Source organism: Linepithema humile, chromosome 5, assembly GCF_040581485.1.
Source record: "Linepithema humile isolate Giens D197 chromosome 5, Lhum_UNIL_v1.0, whole genome shotgun sequence".
Taxonomy (NCBI): domain Eukaryota; kingdom Metazoa; phylum Arthropoda; class Insecta; order Hymenoptera; family Formicidae; genus Linepithema; species Linepithema humile.
The window spans coordinates 15,755,911-15,774,446 of record NC_090132.1 but is presented as its reverse complement, the minus strand read 5'-3'; the positions used below and the strand labels follow the sequence as shown (position 1 = coordinate 15,774,446).

At 38.1% G+C, this 18,536-nt stretch overlaps 5 protein-coding genes across 8 annotated transcripts; 1 reads left to right on the top strand and 4 right to left on the bottom strand.

The window, feature by feature from the left end:
• Positions 1 to 20: 20 nt before the first annotated feature.
• On the bottom strand, positions 21 to 4,383 carry Klp68D (kinesin-like protein 68D). Of its 2 annotated transcripts, none has more exons than XM_012373329.2 (2): positions 3,976 to 4,383; positions 21 to 2,491 (listed from the first exon to the last, which is right to left on the bottom strand). In XM_012373329.2, the coding sequence occupies exon 2, from the start codon at positions 2,460 to 2,462 to the stop codon at positions 273 to 275; it is 2,190 nt and encodes a 729-aa protein (XP_012228752.1). In that variant the 5' UTR covers positions 2,463 to 2,491; positions 3,976 to 4,383; the 3' UTR covers positions 21 to 272. The 2 variants fall into 2 exon arrangements, with proteins under 2 accessions (XP_012228752.1, XP_012228751.1); XM_012373328.2 differs by having other exon boundaries at positions 4,101 to 4,382.
• Positions 4,384 to 4,649: 266 nt separating this feature from the next.
• LOC105675853 (PAT complex subunit CCDC47) lies at positions 4,650 to 7,226 on the top strand. Of its 2 annotated transcripts, XM_067355361.1 has the most exons (5): positions 4,650 to 4,936; positions 5,030 to 5,177; positions 5,253 to 6,246; positions 6,378 to 6,549; positions 6,623 to 7,226. In XM_067355361.1, exons 3-5 carry the CDS (start codon positions 5,258 to 5,260, stop codon positions 6,860 to 6,862), a joined length of 1,401 nt encoding a protein of 466 aa, XP_067211462.1. In that variant the 5' UTR covers positions 4,650 to 4,936; positions 5,030 to 5,177; positions 5,253 to 5,257; the 3' UTR covers positions 6,863 to 7,226. The 2 variants fall into 2 exon arrangements, with proteins under 2 accessions (XP_067211462.1, XP_012228734.1); XM_012373311.2 differs by lacking the exon at positions 5,030 to 5,177.
• A 386-nt stretch (positions 7,227 to 7,612) lies between these two features.
• LOC105675854 (PI-PLC X domain-containing protein 3) lies at positions 7,613 to 10,090 on the bottom strand. Its single transcript, XM_067355364.1, has 2 exons — positions 9,406 to 10,090; positions 7,613 to 8,872 (listed from the first exon to the last, which is right to left on the bottom strand). Exons 1-2 carry the CDS (start codon positions 9,545 to 9,547, stop codon positions 8,010 to 8,012), a joined length of 1,005 nt encoding a protein of 334 aa, XP_067211465.1. The 5' UTR covers positions 9,548 to 10,090; the 3' UTR covers positions 7,613 to 8,009.
• On the bottom strand, positions 9,574 to 12,194 carry LOC136996900 (cilia- and flagella-associated protein 157-like). 2 transcript variants are annotated; one of them, XM_067355363.1, is made up of 7 exons: positions 12,055 to 12,194; positions 11,880 to 11,989; positions 11,522 to 11,793; positions 11,300 to 11,453; positions 10,510 to 11,059; positions 10,319 to 10,453; positions 9,574 to 10,237 (listed from the first exon to the last, which is right to left on the bottom strand). In XM_067355363.1, exons 1-7 carry the CDS (start codon positions 12,055 to 12,057, stop codon positions 10,217 to 10,219), a joined length of 1,245 nt encoding a protein of 414 aa, XP_067211464.1. In that variant the 5' UTR covers positions 12,058 to 12,194; the 3' UTR covers positions 9,574 to 10,216. The 2 variants fall into 2 exon arrangements, with proteins under 2 accessions (XP_067211464.1, XP_067211463.1); XM_067355362.1 differs by having other exon boundaries at positions 11,880 to 12,187.
• A 134-nt stretch (positions 12,195 to 12,328) lies between these two features.
• Positions 12,329 to 16,811, bottom strand: Hrd3 (HMG-coA reductase degradation 3). Its single transcript, XM_012373310.2, has 6 exons — positions 15,929 to 16,811; positions 15,568 to 15,815; positions 15,017 to 15,496; positions 14,625 to 14,853; positions 14,130 to 14,536; positions 12,329 to 14,057 (listed from the first exon to the last, which is right to left on the bottom strand). The coding sequence occupies exons 1-6, from the start codon at positions 16,419 to 16,421 to the stop codon at positions 13,626 to 13,628; spliced, it is 2,289 nt and encodes a 762-aa protein (XP_012228733.1). The 5' UTR covers positions 16,422 to 16,811; the 3' UTR covers positions 12,329 to 13,625.
• Positions 16,812 to 18,536: the final 1,725 nt, after the last annotated feature.

Here is an 18,536-nt window from a genome sequence, read left to right as displayed (position 1 = left end):
CCAGAAATCGGGAAAGAGACTTCGGTTGAAGATCTATTTTATATTGTATTATTACAACAGTTATACATGATCGACGTAGCTCATATCATATGTTTACGAATTGCATAATGACTAGAGAATTATAAAGACACATTTCCTCGTCCGTGTGTACTCGAAGTAACCGCATCATGAAAAATTAAATAAAGCACAAGGCGCCGTTCATACAATATGTACATTCCCCTTTTACAAGCGAAGAAAAGAAGCGCGCGCGATCGCGGGGGTTTGAAACGATTCTATTTCGGTACGAGGCCTCTCGTTTTGGGGTAAACCGGCGCCGGGATCTGCTGCATCTTGGTGACGCTCTTTGGTCTGACCCGCGCCGACTGCAAACGCGTCTTGGTCCTCAGTCTCGTGCTGGAAGCGTCGACGTCTATGTCGCCCTCGTCGCGCAGAGCCTCCTCGAGGACGGCCTGGATCGTCGGCGCGATCGCCGGCCCGTGATAATCCAGCGTCGTCCGCGCCGGCATGTCGAGGTCCAAGTTGAGGATATTTTCGCCCGCGTAACGGCACCCGCGTCCCATCGCGAGAGCGATCCGCGCGTACTCCGAGACCGGTCGGCGCGCGCCCGGCACCGAAGTCGGGCGCTTGATGACGTCGATGCTCGACGGCTCGGGATCCTTCACCACCCAGCAGTCCTCCTCCTCGTCCAGGTGAATTCTGGACAGGATCTTGGTCTTCTCCTCCTCGGGAATGAAATTCTCGATTATGAGATACTTGAGCTTCAGCTCCTTCATCAGCTCGTGCTGCTCCTGCTCCAAGTCCCGTCTGTCCCGGTTGTAGTCGCTCGTGACGTCCTCCAGCTCCTGCTTCAGGGCCTGCAGCTTGGTGAAGCACTTTCGCAGCTTTCTCGACTTCACGTCCACCTCCTGCTGCAACGTGGTGTAAGTCTCCCTCACGCCGACCATCGTCACTTCCTCGTCCTCCAGCTTCTGCTGCATCTCGACCTCGCGCCTCTTACGCTCCGCGATCTCGGCCGCCTTTTGCTCGAGCGCCCTTTGCTGCTCGTTCGTGTGATCGATTATGTTCTTACCGCCGCAGAGCATCTTGCTCTCCAAGTCCTTTATTCTCTGAACGAGATTCTCGGCTTCCTGCTTCTCGGCCTTCAGCTGCTCCGCTATCAGCTTCTTGTCGGCCTCGGTCGCCTTATTGTCCTCGCCCCGACTGTCGTCCGCATCGGACTCCGAGTCGTTCGCCTCGTTCGCCTCTCCCTTTTTTCTCTTCGACTTCTTCTTCTTTCGCGACACACCGCCCTTCTGCGCGAGTTTCTCCTTCAATCGACCTATCTCCTCCTGATACTGCCTCAACAAAGCGTCCTTCGGATCCTCGTTTATCCTAGGCTTGTTCTTGATGTTCTTGGCACGGCTGGCGTATCGCAGAGTCGTCAGGGTCTCGTCGTAGTTGTAGCTGGCCGGGCCGATATTCGCCACCATGATCGTCTTCGAGTTACCACCTAGAGAGTCCTGCAGCAGTCTCGTCAGCTTCGAATCTCGATATGGCACATGCGTCGTCTTGCCGTCCACCAACGCCGAGATGACGTTGCCCAAGGCCGACAGGCTGAGATTAATCTTGCTCGCCTCCTTCAATCGCTCTCCCGACGCGCCGGTTTTGCTCTGCCTCTCGCTGCCCGCGAGGTCGACCAGGTTCAAGCGTCCCACCCGGATGCCACCGGAATCGCCGCCGATGCTGCCCATCTCGATCGTGATGAGAAAGATCGCGTGCGACCGCGAGCTGTGCTCGTTCATGTTCGTCGCGCCGATCGTTCTGTTCTGATTGCCGACGTTCATCAGATGCTGTATCTCCGTCGCGCTCTTGCACACGGCGGTCGACAGATCCTTCACGTAAACGCCGAGCTCCGGCTTCTCCTTCAGCTCGAACCGCAGACTCTGATCCGGGTGCAGCAGATCGCGTATCTCCTCCTGATAAATCTCCAGGTAGCTGGCTCTCACGAGGTACTGCATGTTCTCCGACCGGCCGATGTGGTTGAAGATGTGCTCGAAGGAGCGCGGGATGATGCCGCGCCTCTCGTGATCCATCTTCGCGCCTTCCATCGTGTACGTCTTGCCGGTGCCGGTCTGCCCGTACGCGAAGATAGTGCCGTTAAAGCCGTCGAGTATCGAGGACACCAGCGGTCTCACCGTCTCCTCGTACAGCTCCTGCTGGCTGGAGTGCCAGTCGTACACCGCGTCGAAGGTGAACACCTTCACGGTCTCGCTGGACGGATCGTCGCGCGGATGCCGCACCTCCACCACGCCCCTAGACGGGATCACCTCGACCACGCGGCTGTAACCGCGGGTCGCCTCTCGCTCGTCCATCGGTCGGCATCGCACGACCACTTTCACGCATTGCGTCGCCACCTCGGTGCTCGCGCTCGATCTCATGCTTTTCTTCTTCCAGGTCTTCTGCTGATTGTCCAGCTTTTCCATGCCGGCGGTCAAGTGTGTACGGCCCTCGTCTGCAAAGCAAGGATTTACTGGTTGTGATTCGTCCTGAGGCTATACTTGTTTCAACGGACTCTCTCTTTCTCGTAGTCGAATTTAACACTTCAATGATTTCCGTGATACATTCCATTCTGTGTCAAGTGAAATTTTATGTATCTCATGAAATAGTCTTAAAAGCTTCATGTCTCGAAATGGCTTGTGTACAGATAATATTTTAAAAACAATCGTATTTTGCACTATTAAAAATTGTAAAAATTGTAAGTAAGAAATTTTAGGATAAATATTTTTGTAGAGTATTAAATCGTTTCTAGGAAAATTCGAATATATAATTTTAAATTAAAAGTTTATTCTTCCAAACAATATATGTTAACAGAAATCTTCTAATATTCTTATAAAAGTTAAAATAAAAAAGGATAACACATAGAACGTTTTATTCAATATATAACAAATTTCTCCTACTTTCCTTATAGAACAAATTTTCACTTTTGATTTCGAAGTCTTTTAAACCAATTGTTTACGAAAAATAATTTTTTCTAAAGTATTACATTACAGTTTTTTTTATCTTTTTCAATTATAATGTAAATGACAATTTTCCATGTAATAATAATGTTTTTAACGAATTTAATTGTTTATTCAAAAGCTGGAGAAAAATATAAAATAACAAATAACAAGTTAGATTTTTGCGAATACTAGTATTTATTCCAATTCATTGTAATTCATAATTTCTCGCGATGCTAGTTTTGTAAAATTTCGTCACGATTCACTTAATTCTCTAAATTAATATATTTAAGCATGAAAAATGCATTATAAAATTAAATAAAAATTTGTGTTCACAATATTCATATATTACACAACAAAATTTTAATTGCTACAACTTTTTAAATTAAATTTCACTTTCTTTTCTGGAAAGCGTGGTGCTTTCGTCAGCTGATAAAAAATGAATTACAGTCTTAAAATTATCTGCAGGTAAGATTATATTTTCCGATACATTTTACATACGTTTAACTGCATTGTATTTAGAATAGCATCGATCGAGATAACGGAACTTAATATCAAGCTTCACAGTCACTGCAGCGAAAAAACTAACATATTGATATATCCTTGTTAAAAATGTATTGAACAATTACGTATTTATTTTATCCTCTGTATGATTCACTGCTCAGCCTTGCAAATTATTTAGTCTGCAAAATTACATGTACAAAACTATAACTGAAATTCAGCAAATAATCACAAACACGCAAACTTGCAGAATATTCATTTAATTAAATATAATGTTAAATTTAAAGCTTATTAGGAATCATTTATTTTTCAGTTTTCTTTCGTTGTACATCTTTCACAATAAATTGATCACAAACTAAACAAGACTGCACCAATGCGAAGAATTACTGTCAATTTGGAAGAAAAACGAGTGAGATAATTATTCTTCGTTGTATTAAAACACAGTTAAATATCAAATTCAAAGTGTTCACCGCAAAGGTTAAGGATTAAATATACGTACGTGCGTCACGCAAGAGAAAAACTGACGAGTGGAACTCTCCGAAATTTACTTCTGTATTCGCTGATTAGGAAAAGTGCGTACGAGTCAAAGAATGTCATCCACGACAAGGAACGACGATTTATTACCGTTTCTACGAGTTGCCCTCCGCCGCAAGGTATCGGTATTGATCCATTGTTTAGCCCAAGAATTTGTTGTCAACGGGTTGCCGTCGTTCTTTTCTCATATTGATTCTCGCGCAGCGCGCGAGCAGCCAGCGCGTCAAAATTGTACTGAAAGAGCGTTTTAGCCGGTGCGCGAATACACGCGATTATTCACTACGGCACTCGTGCTACGCGAAAGTGATCGCATAACTGTTTTGACAGGGAAAAAAACGCGTGAACGTCAAGCGTGCGCGAGCAGTCCCTCACTACGGAACCCGCAACGCCGGGGACGCTGAATCGATATCTCGTTTCGTCATCGAACGTCAAAGACAAGTCGGGAAAGTCGCGTTTGATACGCTGAATGGATTCTTCTTTACCGACTAGTGTTGTGTGTTTTCACTTTAAAAAAAGTTTATATTTACTCAAATCTGTTCGGAAATTGTTCAGATTTTGCAGAAAACAATTTTTGTTTAGTAAACGCTCATTTGATTGTTGCAAAATTATATTTTGTAATATGAGAAACCAATATTTATTAAATACACTATGATCGGCGAATATGCATGTTCTAAATGCGTTCACTGATCCATTTTCGCTCAGCAAATACTTACGGTTCTGTTTTCTGAATGCAGCCAATCTTTCCTTTTGAGGAAATGACGTCAGACATGCAGTGACTTTCGTGGCATACAAGTGATCGAGTCATTTACGTTTTGTTGAGGCAATCTCTGTTGTAAAGTCTGTTGTAATTTATTTCGGTTACTTTATAACTGAGATCAATGACAAGAAATCGACATTTTTGGGTATAATATTTCTTCCATTCACTGGTAAGATACTGTTGCGAGTACCAATTCTACGATATGTAATAGGTTAATCATATAGAATTTAGCTACTCATTGCTCCACTTTCATATATTTCAGACTAATACAAAATACAGTTGAAGAAACATTTCTTATTGTACATTAATAACATAGTATTGTATATAATAATATAATATTTAATTAAATAACAAATTTTTAAGACAAAATTTTCTCTCAGAAATTGTATAAATTGCCTAAATAAAATTGTGTAAGTTGAGATTAAAATGATTAAATAAATGAAATAAAATTTAACGTTATATATTTGTTATTGTTTGATTTTCAGATAACATGAAATTGTGGTTTGTGATAGCACACATCGTATTAGTTGCCACTAACCTATGGGTTACAGCAAATTTTCATGAAGAAATACCGGAAGACAATGAATTTGCAGAATTTGAAGACTTTGAGGAGGAAAAGCCAATTGTACATGTTGAACATGTACCAGATTTGCCGGAGGAAGAAAATTTGAATCAGGATTTTGAGGAGGATGATGTCTTGGTTGTAGATGCGGACAGTGAATTTGATCATTTCCAAGATGAAGAGGAATTTGAAGGATTAGATGTTGCAGGAGGCAATGCTGGTTCAAAACCTGATGAACCTTCCACATTAACTATTACAAAAGTTCCGTTACATTTAAGAGACAGATGGGACAGCTTTTATTTAGAGATACTAATGGTCACTGGATTAATAGTATACTTTATAAATTATATAGTGGGACGTTCCAAAAATGCTCGTATAGCTGAGCAATGGTTAACGGATCACAGACAACTTTTGCTGGACAATTTTTCTCTTGTTGGTCATTCGAACAAATCGTGTGATAATGCAAATGACAGTGGTTTAATGAAAGAGAGCGAATCACAGTACAGCTTGTACTGTTCTGGACGTGTCGGTTGTGACTCAATGCTCATTGAATTGAAATTAATAAAGAGGCAAGACTTAGTCGCCGTATTAGCTCAGTTAGTGCGTCCACAAAACGATCAAGCTCACATACATGTGGAGCTCACAAAGGATGAAATAGATAATTTCGTTTTAGCAGTTGCTACAAAGCGAACAGCGATGCACTTGGTGCGCGATATGGCTGACGTCAATGTATATTGTCCAGAGAAACGACCTGGGGAAAAGTTTGGTCTTCCATCGGGTTTTTACGTAATGTCTGAGATTGCAGAAGCTGCATCAGCTATCTTGGACACCAGAGTTCTGCAAGCCTTCTCTAAGTTTGCATCTTATATAGATTATATTCATATTAGTGATCAATTCAGTGGACGCAAACAGCAAGAGTAAGTAAAAATAAATGACCAACTATACAATATGCTGTAATAATTTAAGTAGACAAAAATAATTAAATATACATGTTATTTTAATTATCTTTGATGTTAAATACATAATTTAACATTTAGTTTCATTCCAGAGACACTACTCAGTTAACAATGCCTGAAGTGAAAAGAGTATTATTAGTGGGCCTGAATATAAGTCTTAAAGGCCGCACATGTAACGCAGAGACGCAAGAAAAACTGAAACTCTTACTTCAACTTACTTTTTATCTAGTCGATAAACTGCGACGTTTTAAGTTGTCCAAAGAAGTTTGTATTTCTTTACTTTTAGTAGAAGTTATATTCTAAAAATATCATAATTAATAAATTTTATTGTACATAGGGTAAAAGTAAAGCGGATAAAAATCGACTCAGAGTGGAGGAAGCCTTCCTGAAGACGACGCACGCTGCAAGAGCCGAAGCTGCGGCGCAGAGGCGAGAGGAGCGTCGACGAGCCGAGAAAGAAAGAATTCTCCAAGAGGAAGATCCGGACAAACAACGGAAGTGGGAGGAGAAGGAACAACGGAGATTGGCGAAAAAACGTGGTCCTAAAATGAAGCAACTCAAAGTGAAAGCTTTATGATTTCGTTAAAGCGAAATCAGAGTTTTGATGAAGCGGGCGGGATTCTAGAGTACCGTGAGTTTACTATTTCTGAAGTATTCCAAAGAAAAATTCATGATTATATTGATAAATATACTTCGTCCAAATTATCTACGAAAAAAAATACGCTAACTTATACTTTCATCAATTCACTCAGCGTTTTCACACGAAGTATCGAACTTATTAAAGAAAGTACAAACGACTGTGAAAAAGAATATCCTGCAAATTGTAAGTTTGTTGTGTGACGCATACTTTATTTGCCTTACTGCCAGCTTATATACTTAAATATCATAGAGATGATATTACCTGTTGAAACAAAAATCAATAAAATTTAGCCTGTGCTATATATACGAAATGATACTACTTACACCTCTTTTCTTTACAGCGCTACATATGAACAAATTGATTGAATAATTCCTTTAAATTCTAAAATTAACAGTATGAAGTAGCATATTCAAAAGAGATTCAAAAAGCTTTTTTTCTCATTTCTTCCATAAATATGTTATCAAATTAATAATTATATTATCCGAAAAATGTAATTGTACAATTATTCAAATATTTAGTTCTTTTTATATTATATTTGTCATAAAATGGAATTGCGTTTATAAAAATCAAAGTCTTATTCTAGGGTGTACATTGAGAATACATTATTGTATAATGATAATAATTAAACATCTGTTTTCCGAACAGCATGCCAAAGATATATAATTGCTTACAAAAGTTCAATACAAATTTAAAATATCTCAAGTTTATTTACATATTTTATGGATGACAACTGATGAGTAGAATATAAAAATGCCTTAAGCAATGCGATAGTAAAGCTAACATTGCACATTTGTGACCTTATAGCGAATTCGGTTAGATATACTAATGTGCGTATCAAAGATATGGTATACAAATGTGTGTAAAAATATAATGCATACCATATAAGTACATAAAGTATAGTATATAAGTAGATTGAATCCGGTGTAATTTATTATTTCACGATATGTTTAATAGAATACATATCAGACATTTCAAATACTTTATGTTTTTAGGTAGATGAAAACGTGTCCCACCAGGCTTTAATCCGAACCGGGTACATTAATGCACCCAATCGAATTCGCTGTTAAGCAAACGCGAAATTAATCTAGTAAATTTCTGAACTATGCAGGAATCTTGCATTACTCTGAATCACCGTTTTGGAGAACAGAAAGTTGTTGTCCGACACGAAGTCCGCTATAACTATATTCAGCCCGCCGCGGCCAGGCCGCTTGTCATTTATCCACGTGAGAATCGGCTTTCGGCAAAGGGGTACCAAGTCTCTTTGCAGGGTGCCGCACAAGTGCTTTAAAACATAGGACGTGTCCGGCGTCAGGAGGCATTGCGACACGAACCCGATGTCCAACGGTCTACTCTGCAGCTCGATATTCAAGAAGTCGATCAGTTCGTGCACGTCGACGGTGTTGGGCCAAACGGTACGCCAGAGGCCAGACGGCCACAGATTCGAGAAATTGCGCGCGTAAACGTTCCTGTATATCACGAACACCTGGTGCCTGTTCGTGGCCAGCCAGTTCAGTGTTATTTGTTCGAATCTGGAAGAGACCGGGCACATCTTCCCGTGGAAGGTCCGATTTATCCTCTCCACGAGACGACGATGATCCTCGTCCGTGAAGGCGTAGAAGTGTTGGAAGTCCAGGATGATGACTTCATTCGCGTGCGAAGTCAGCCAATCGGCGACGTCCAGGAGTGGCCTGGTAATTTCCGAGCCGTACAAACCGTGAAGGAAGTATATGTCCTTGGTCCTCGGCTTTGTGGCGACGCGCAGATCTAAATATCGAATTCCGCCGTTCAGCTGTTGTTTAACATCATCGCGTTGTGTAATAGACCAATTTAGAATAATGGGCTTAGCCACGAATGAGCAGTAACGGCCGAGTCTTCGGATGAAGGCGGGCTCGTCCGGCCCCACGTCGTTGCGCGGTTCAATCGTGTAAGTCATAGTATCGTGGGAACCTGTCGGAAATTATACAAGAGTCATAATTGTTCGTGCTCGCGGTAGACACTTGCTGCATCCGTATGAGCCTTTGTTTCGGTTAAGAAAAATTACACGCTAAATTGAAATACATTATTAAGCAATTATTAAGATTCAGCTTTCACATTTATTTCTTTGTTAGTAAGAATAGATCTTTGTAAGAAAATATTTATAAATATAAAAAAAATCTGGTAAAATTATAATAAAAAACATGAAATTTGTAACTTGAGATGAAGTTTTTGAAATGTAAATAATTAACAACTTTAATCTATAAAGTCTTAAAGTAAACTTAAAAGAGGTTCAGCCTTTTCATAAATTTCTGAAAACAACAAATACAAGAACTTTGAGCAAAACTTGTAGGTAAATTTAAATTGAAAGACTTCAATCATTCTCATTATGACAATAATCGTAATATATGTTATCGTTCACAAGTAGATGTAAACTAAGCAGCATGAAAAATCACTTCCGGGACTAATTAATTGTATATATATCAAACGGATAGATTTAAACATACCGGGTATTGCCAAGTGAATAATGGGCGTATTCTTGAGTGGCGCCGGAAACCGAGTCATCCAGAACTCTAGATCATTGTTCAAAACCGCACCTGCCTCGTCCAATCTTCTAGTGATATTTTCTTCTTTCCTTCCGATTTCCATGATGTGCAAATTTTCAGAGAATCGCGTATCACATTTTATCAAACGCGTACAGTGATGATAAATCCAACCGCTCGTCGTGCGAGATTCTGGAAAAGCGATCGCGTCGGATCGCAGGCCGCGTATGACGTACAATCTCCTCAATGTCAGTGCTTTATAGATATTTATGTACTTTCCCACAATGATTTCAAGTCCGACCGTGTTATGCTAATACAGCTAACGTGTATCCATCGAGCGTAACCTCGTTCTGTAAATAATGGCTGTAATTGCCACGTCGATAAAGAACGCATTTTCCAACTCTTTCGAGAATTGCTAGCAAAATACAATTGCTAACGGCAAAATACAATTAATTAACCATGTGGATGAGTTGGCTGGGATCTGTCGAACGATTTTCAATAAAATTTTGATTTTTTTTTCGGTGGAACAAATAAACACAACACGTGTTCTTCGCTCTGCGCATACGCGTGCTGTACTCTTACGATCATATGTTCAATTTACGTGCATATTGCAAGCCGCGCGTGTAAATTTCCGTAAATTTTGCATTTTTAAAGCAATGTTGCGTGTGAATAACTAAATCGCACGATCGATTAAAAATGAGCTATTTGCATACTGAGAATATTTTGTGCCAGTTTACTTTTCTGGATGCAATAAAAATTCTGTGCTGCATTAAATTTAAAATTCAATATTAACCATCTGAAAAAAGAATAATGAACATTATTACTTATTAAATATTATTCTACGCTTTCACCATCATAATATTCTATTACAATTCACCTGCAAAGCTTCATCTGTGATTATATCGGAAATATCGTACTTTTCCAGTATATTTTGCAGCGAGTAAATAATTTTCTGCTTCTGATCGGCGCAACACGAAGTGCAAACGTCGCTCGTACAGACATGCTCTTGTAACTGAAAATAGCTATATTATATCTAGTGCTTTGCGCAGAAAAAAAACGATAAGATACCTCTAATGCTTCCCAAACGCATCGCTTAGCTTCGTTTAGAATGTTATTCAATTTGTTATATTTCTTGCATTTATTTCGCACTTCAATCAGAACATTTTCTTTGGCTTTCTTGGCTTCCTCCATGCGTTCTTCGAGCATCTTCGCCTTCTCCTCCGACGTCACACACCTCGCCTTGTATTCGTCTATCAGTTGTTCATAATTGTTGAGTCTTGCGTTCTCTCGTTGTGTTCGCCCGTACTCGAGGGCCAAATCTATGTGCCCCTGCGCGAGCTCGTGCATCGCATGCCTCTGCTTTATCATATTGTCCAGCGCGATCTTCGCTTCGGCCTCAAATAATTCGCACTGCAATCTGAGCATGCGATCGTTATCTTTGCATTCCGTACTCTTCATCTCCAAATCCTGACAGACTTTCAGCATCGAGTTCAGCTCGTGATTTAGCGCGATATTTCTCCTGATTGTATTGTGCGTTACGTCCGCAATGCGAATATTTGTCGCTTCCTTAAAATCCTGAGCAAGCTGTTTCAACCGTTCTTCCATTTCCTTTCTCATTCTGCAAATGATGAAATTAAAAATGTACAAAGAAATCGTGTACTTCCGAACTTTAAATGAAAGCAGTTTCCGAAGAATAAGATTAATTGAAAATTAATTGTCGTCGATTTAAAAGCATTATCTTTGAAACATGTAAATCTTAATCTACGTGACTTCCAGAATGTTCTGCGTAGTATGTAATTGTTCTTCAAACCTTCCTATGTTTGCGCAATGGCAGATGTTTTACTGACAAATTATTTACTTAGCCTTTGCAATAATAACTGATTTCTCTGTTTCGTAGAGTGTCGTTTTGTGCAATTCCTGTTGCTTCCCAATTTGTTCTTCCTGTACCTCGAATTTGTGCATTAAATCCAAACGAGCTAGTCGCCAGTCTTCTAACGCGTTCAACTTGCCAGCTGACGCAAAATAACAACGTTTCGTTTAATTGTTGTCTCTCTATGCATTTGTGTTACGATATATTCACCTGCGAGTTTTACTTCCGCGCTCAAATTACTTTCCATAGTACGATATTCGAGCTCCATTGCGTTTTCTTTCTTTTTGTATTCAGACTGTTCCTGTTTTCTCAATTCCTCTAAAGCCAGTAAGCGTTCGCTCAGCTCTCGAGCCTCTTCTATCTTCCCTTCCAAATTTCGTTTCAAGTGTGCCACGACATCAGATTGATCCTCTTTCAATTGCTCGAATTTCTTTGTTACAGTTTTCACCTCGCATTCAAGTTCCTCATTTCGACTGCGTAGCCTTCAAACAATATCACGAGAAACATGATTAAACGCACATAATTAAACTAAGGTGTGAAATGTCATTCTTGATCTCAACAAACAAACCGTGACAGTTGCAGATTGTTGTCTAGAATTTGCTGTTCATAGGACACCGTTTCTCGTTCATTCAAACACTTTTTCCGTACCTTCTTCTCTTTCTCACCACCACGTTTTTTCTTTTTAGGCATTTTTTTATGTTAGTACTCGCTAATACACGTTATTATATGGAGCATATGCTTACCATCCTTCTTTATTACGAGAGACTTTAAATTATTTATATGAAAAACATTGTTTAGACGAAATTTAAAGATTGGATCAGAGAAGCTTCTAAAATCGATCAAAACTGCTGCATTATTTCCATGAGACTAAACATCAATGCGATACCTCTGATTTGCTACATGTCCACGCGCATTCCTGTTGCCATAGTAAAGATAACAAGTCGAATATGTTCTATTGACGCGTATACAAGTACACGAGAATGAGGTGTATATAACGAATAAATGTCAACACAATAATTCACATAATCTCAATTAAAATAATACAATTCTTATACAGTATAACAAGAAATTATTACATAAAAGAAAGAAAGAGAATGTAACGAAGAAATATAACAAATGGTAAATAATAAACATTTATATACAGGCTATTCCAAACCGATACTCTATTTTCAGTATAATAATTAATTAACTTATGTCTTTAATGCATAGCTCAGCAAATGGGACAAGTTTGTTATCCTGCTTTTGTCCATTCGTGAAAAATATCGTAACTTTTATTCGTAATATTACAAGTTCTGGTATGTCCTGTATATAATGCAATAGAATCATTAAGAATACATTAAGAATAAGAATATATACTAAGAAATATTGTACTTAACATATACGCTATCACTAAGTCTTACACGCATGTAATATTTTCATCTCATCCAATTTTGATATACATACTGACCGATCTATCTATACAATTTATTACAATCGTTTACACAATCATTAATCCATATATCCATGCATATCAAGATCGTAATATTCTTTGGTAATAAAACAATCTTATTAGATAAATAATCAACAACCTTTTAATTCATATTTTATATTACAGCAATTTCTTTCTTTTTTTTTTTTTTTTAATGTCTTAATATGTATAATGTGTAATCTAAGGTAATTATAAACGTGTGTTGCCGAGAAAAGTTATAAATTTGATTTAATTGTACAAAAACAACACGAAATAATACCGCTGCAAAGATAGCTCTCAACATTATATTTCTATGAAAATAATATGATATGGAATCGTGAACTTTGATTGGATTTAATATCGTTTTTTTTTTTTCATCATTTCTCGTAGAAAGGGGAACCTAACATTGTTTACAACAATCTGTTCATTTATAGACAATATCCCTACTCACATGACATACATTGAGCGTAGTAATGGAACTTTATAAACTAGGAACTAAGCTCAGAGTTTGCACAGAGTAATTAAGCGTATGAGAAGATTGTAGGAGTACTTATTTATTGTAGGAAACAAAAATTGCTCATTTACGTCAAATGTTAGTGTTGTAGATCCTCTAAACAAATTTTGAATTAGTAATCTAGAATCGATATAAATTATTACGATACACTAAAATTATCAAATAAATATCGAAGTCAAAGTTCTTTAGCTTGCTCCATATCGGAAGGACGAATTACATTATAAAAATGATTTCCCAATATGAATCCCTTATAAAATTTGTTTCCAAGCTTAGCCTAGAAATATTTATGTATACTTATATGTATATATATGTATATATATATATATAAGATAATGAATGAAAGAGTAGAAAATTTAGTTAGCAACAATTCTCGGTGGGGGAGGTGGCTGCGGTCTGCGGAAGTAGATAATAAGACTAAGCATTCCTGTGAGAAATCCGATAAGATATAGATCCCAATTTTGTCCGAGCAGCTGATCCCATTTATCTAACTGATCGACCAAACTAAATTCTTGTAGATAATCAAGGCCGAAGAGGAAGGAAAGCTTGATCAAAGCTAGAGCTACAGGTATTCTTGCGTCGGGACTAGCATCCGCGGCTAAATCGTAGCATCGCTTCGCCAAATGGCGATCTTTCGCTAAACCTAGACCACGCTCGTGCATATATCCTAAATTGAACATAGCTTGAGCGTTGTGTTGTTGCTCGGATGCCGAACGATAGTGGCCCGCGGCCGCCTCGTAATCGACTTTCGTTCCTCTACCGTAATAATGTGCATCGCCAAGTTTCACCTGAAACAAAGACCCCATTTCGATGTAATATGCGTACAAAAGTCTTGTTCTTCGTCAGTAAAATATTTGTACCTGCGCTGCGGAGTATCCTTGTGCGGCAGCTCGCGCCCATAGCGCCAACGCTCTAACCAAGCCTTCTTCTTCCAGTAGAACGTCGGTCTCTCCTTTATCCAAAATAAATGCCGCGTTACTCTGCGCAACCTCGTAACCCATTTCGGAGAAAAGAGCATAGTTCAAGAACGCTTCGTTCACTCTGCCCTCTTTGTAATCGGTATGCGCTACCATCAATTGATCACTCCATTTCCCCCTTTCGGCAACGTTCTTCATTAATTCCACAGCTGTTGGACAACTTCTCATCATTCCAGTACCAGTGGCATGCATCTGGGCGAGATTATAGTAAGCCAGTACATGTCCAGATTGACTGGCCAAGTTGAAATATTTATTTGCCATTTTATAATCACGCCTGACGCCTGTACCGCCTAAAAAATAAAGCGGTGAACGATTGAAGTGAATTAGTGCAAGCAGAATAGTTACACGAATGTAAGTATTTATTATTCTAATACTTACTGAAATACATATTTCCTAATTGTAGCTGTCCGTCGACCCAACCTTGCTCCGCAGCTTGACTGAAGTATTGCAATGCTTTGGCAGTATTCCTTTCCACTCCCATTCCATATAAGTACATCAAACCCAATCCACTTTGGCCTACTGGATTCCCTAATTCGGCAGCTTTTTTGAAATATTTGTACGCTGTCTCGTTATCCTGCTTGACAATTTCACTTCCTTCCAAATAAATCTACAAATCCATATAAATTAGAAGAACAAATAAACATTGTATGATTAATATATACATGTTACACATTTGATTAATTTTCCATAGAATCAATATGATCAAAAATATCATTTTAGGAAGCAATATTGGCATGTATTTGAGCAGTATTGTTTCAATGAATCCGTACCTTTCCAAGAAAAGCCATTGCAACTGGATTACCAGCATCCGCGGCGTGTTGAAAATACTGTACAGCTCTTTCGTGGTCCAAAGGAACTCCTCTACCTCCTTGATAATGAAGCTGACCTAGGCCGACCTGCGCTTGAGTGTCGCCTTTTTTGGCTAATAATTGATAATATTCTATTAAATCTTGGTCAAAAACTCCGGAACTGTATCCCGGATTTTCATGCTCGTCCAATAGTCGAACTCGTTGAACTACGGGGCCACCGCTCAGTGACACTTCCTCCGCGACCTTTTTCGCCACTTTTCGATAAAAATCTAAAGCTTTCTCGCAAGAGGCCGGTGTCGTTACACCTGCCCAGTGACGATATCCCATAACCATTTGAGCTCGAGTGTCTCCACCAAGGGCAGCTACAGTATAATGAAGTAAAGCTTTTCCTTGAGATGCATTGACGCCACCAATACCAGTTGCGTATAAAAATCCCAATCCCTGTGTATTAAAACAATCTTTTATTCCAAACTTCCAAAAGTTTAGCGTTGTTTATCGTATCGCATGTATACCAAATGAGCGGACGGGAGTCCGGTATCTGCAAGCTCCTTGAATATCTCAAATATACTAGGTATATCGTCAGTAGACACTCGTAGAGAAGCAGGACCCAAGCGAGATCCGAGTAACCTCGCCCATGCCAATATAGATCTGGCTTCTCGATGACCCAACTTTGCTGCTTCGATGAGAATTTCATAACCCTCGGATTTGTTAGCACGCATTGCATTTAAGATACTTTGTGCATTCTTAAACAACTGCTCGGCTAAAAAAAAAATATTGTTATTTTGTAGCAATGAATGAACATTATCAAAAAGTAATGTGAAGAGCAAAGTATCACTCTTGATAACAGTGAACTATACTTAACTTCTGACTTACCTGTCTGTTGTTCTGGTGACAATGGCTCTTGAACTTCATCGTCCAATATGTCATACAGCTCTTCCCATGATTCTATATCCTCATCCTCCAATTGCCTTGCATTTATAGTCGAGGGATCTATGTCCTTTGTTTGAGCTATCATAGTCTTCATCCATACATTTCTCGTGCCTGGATTTTCCAAAAGATTTTCCTTGCCGGTAGCCTCTGTTTTTCTCTCCGCATCGTCTTTCTGATTTACTTGCTTGCTAATTTTATCATAAATCGGATCGGTTGCTGGTACTAACTTCAATATCGTATCACGCAGAGCACTCAGTTCGCGCAGCTGTTCGAAAGCGTTCTCCATATCCTCCACGGCAACCTCTTCTTCGGTTTCCTCATTAGAATTTGACTTTTGCGTAATATCACCGCGCTTTTTCGTATTTTCCAATGCCGCGGTGCACAGAGTAAACAACGACAGGAACAGCAGAAACACAACGACTTCGTTGGACTTCATTGCTCGACGAAAATTTAAACGAGGGGCTTCATTACAGACTCAACACCGGTGACCTTAACGTGCTCATCGCCCTCAGGCACGCGGTATACAAAGCACGCAATTCGCTCTTGACACGTACGTGGAGCATTCGTGAGCACTGTCTCGCCTCTTCGACCAATTACGTCATTAGGACACGTCAATACGCATCTTTTCGAAGCAAACGCTTGTATTAACAAAAGCGAGATACTTATAGGATTTTCTCATCGACGAATTTGATCCTTTATGTTCTCAGGAATCATACGTTACGTGAATCACGCGCGAAAACATTTCCCGAATCAGCTGTTCGTCCTAAAAGCATGTAATCGCCATAATAAACGCGTGCGCCGCTTGTGTCGAACACAAATGCATCGTATTTTGCTTGTTTACGTTGTATTACTTTAGCGACACAATCATTGAACACAGTACTGTAATTGATTTATAAATCACACGACGAAAAAAAACGTCATATTTTTGGTTAGAATAATAAAAACTTTGATGCTAGTTTCTTAAGTACGTAATAAAAATAGATATAGTAATAAAAATGTATTTGTGTTCATCAATATTATAGATTGTACTAAATAAATTGTAAAGATAATGTTATCTTTTACCTTTAGAACTAATTAATACTAAGTTATTTTTTGGATTAAAAAAATATATTTGTCCGCCAGAAAGGTTATAATACTTTCTTTTTATGCGTTTTGGAACGCAGAAAAATCGTATACCGCTTTCGTAATTTTGAATATCTTTTGAAATATACGCAATAAACGTGGGACAAGAGATTTTTTAAAAGATTGACTTAATTAAAAAGATTTTTTGCAAGCTTTTAAAGATATTTTGCCGAGACTAAACTTTAGAAATGTTGAAGATATCTTATAAAGTATATCAAAGCAAAGTTCACTACGTATAATAATACACATGATTACGGACGTCTTATCTAATCTGTACCGTCTAAAATGTGTCGTTTCAGTACACTTATTAGATGCATTTTGTATTATGTATTATATAATAAAAGAAAAAATGCAATAAAAAAGGAATATAATATTTTTATCGAACTAATATAATACTAAACCTTAACGAGCGTTGTTGATGCGAAAATTTATTATATTTTATATAAAAACTTATTCTTAAACTTAGTCTACATTGAGACATTAAATAACCGCGATAACTCGATAGGATCTATTATTATAATATATTAATTAGCGTTATATTAATTCGATGGTTTATTGTACAAGCCGTTATCTTGTATGTATTTATAATACTTTTATCTACGGAATATAATTCAGCGAAAAACAATTTCTAAATATTCTCTGCCTGCAGTGTTTTTTTTTAATGTAAATAAAAGAATCTAAATAATATTATTCTTTTTCTCTTTTCATCATCATTCATCTATCATTATAATTCTATGTCATTTAATGATTATTTTTAAATATTATTATGCCTATGAAATTTATAAAATATAAAACCGCATAACAGATGATAAACGTCACTCTCTTTTATAGACGTCAATATTTTACAAAGAAAGTTTTTGTTTAAGACAACTAAATAAATGTAAAAAGTAAATGTAAAAAGTTTTATATTTATACAATAGTAGCAAGAGTAAAGAATTACAGCTCATTTGTCATTTCTTTTTTTCTTTTAGTAGTTTTTATAAGTATTAAAGTTTTTACGTTAATATTTTACGAATAAATGTTTTTGTTTAAACAACTTTGTATATATATAAGTATAAAAACGGTTATAAATATAATAGTAGCAAGAGTAAAGAATTACAGCTTATTTGTCATTTCTTTTTTATCCTTTTAGCAATTTTTATAAATATTAAACTTTTTATGTAAATGCACATATTGCAATTTACTTGTAACATGATGCAGCATTGGTTCTCCGTCGCATAAAGGTCAACAGGAGTGAAACTAACGCCTCTGTCGGAATAGAAATAAAACACGGAATTATTATTCCAGTATTTCGGACATAATCACGAGAGAAACGCATTATAATTATGATATTCCTATGCAGAAGAAATATATTGACCTTTGTAAAAAATCCTATTTTGGAAATAAAGCTCAAAAAAAAATTTTTTTTGTAATAACGGTTACATTTATT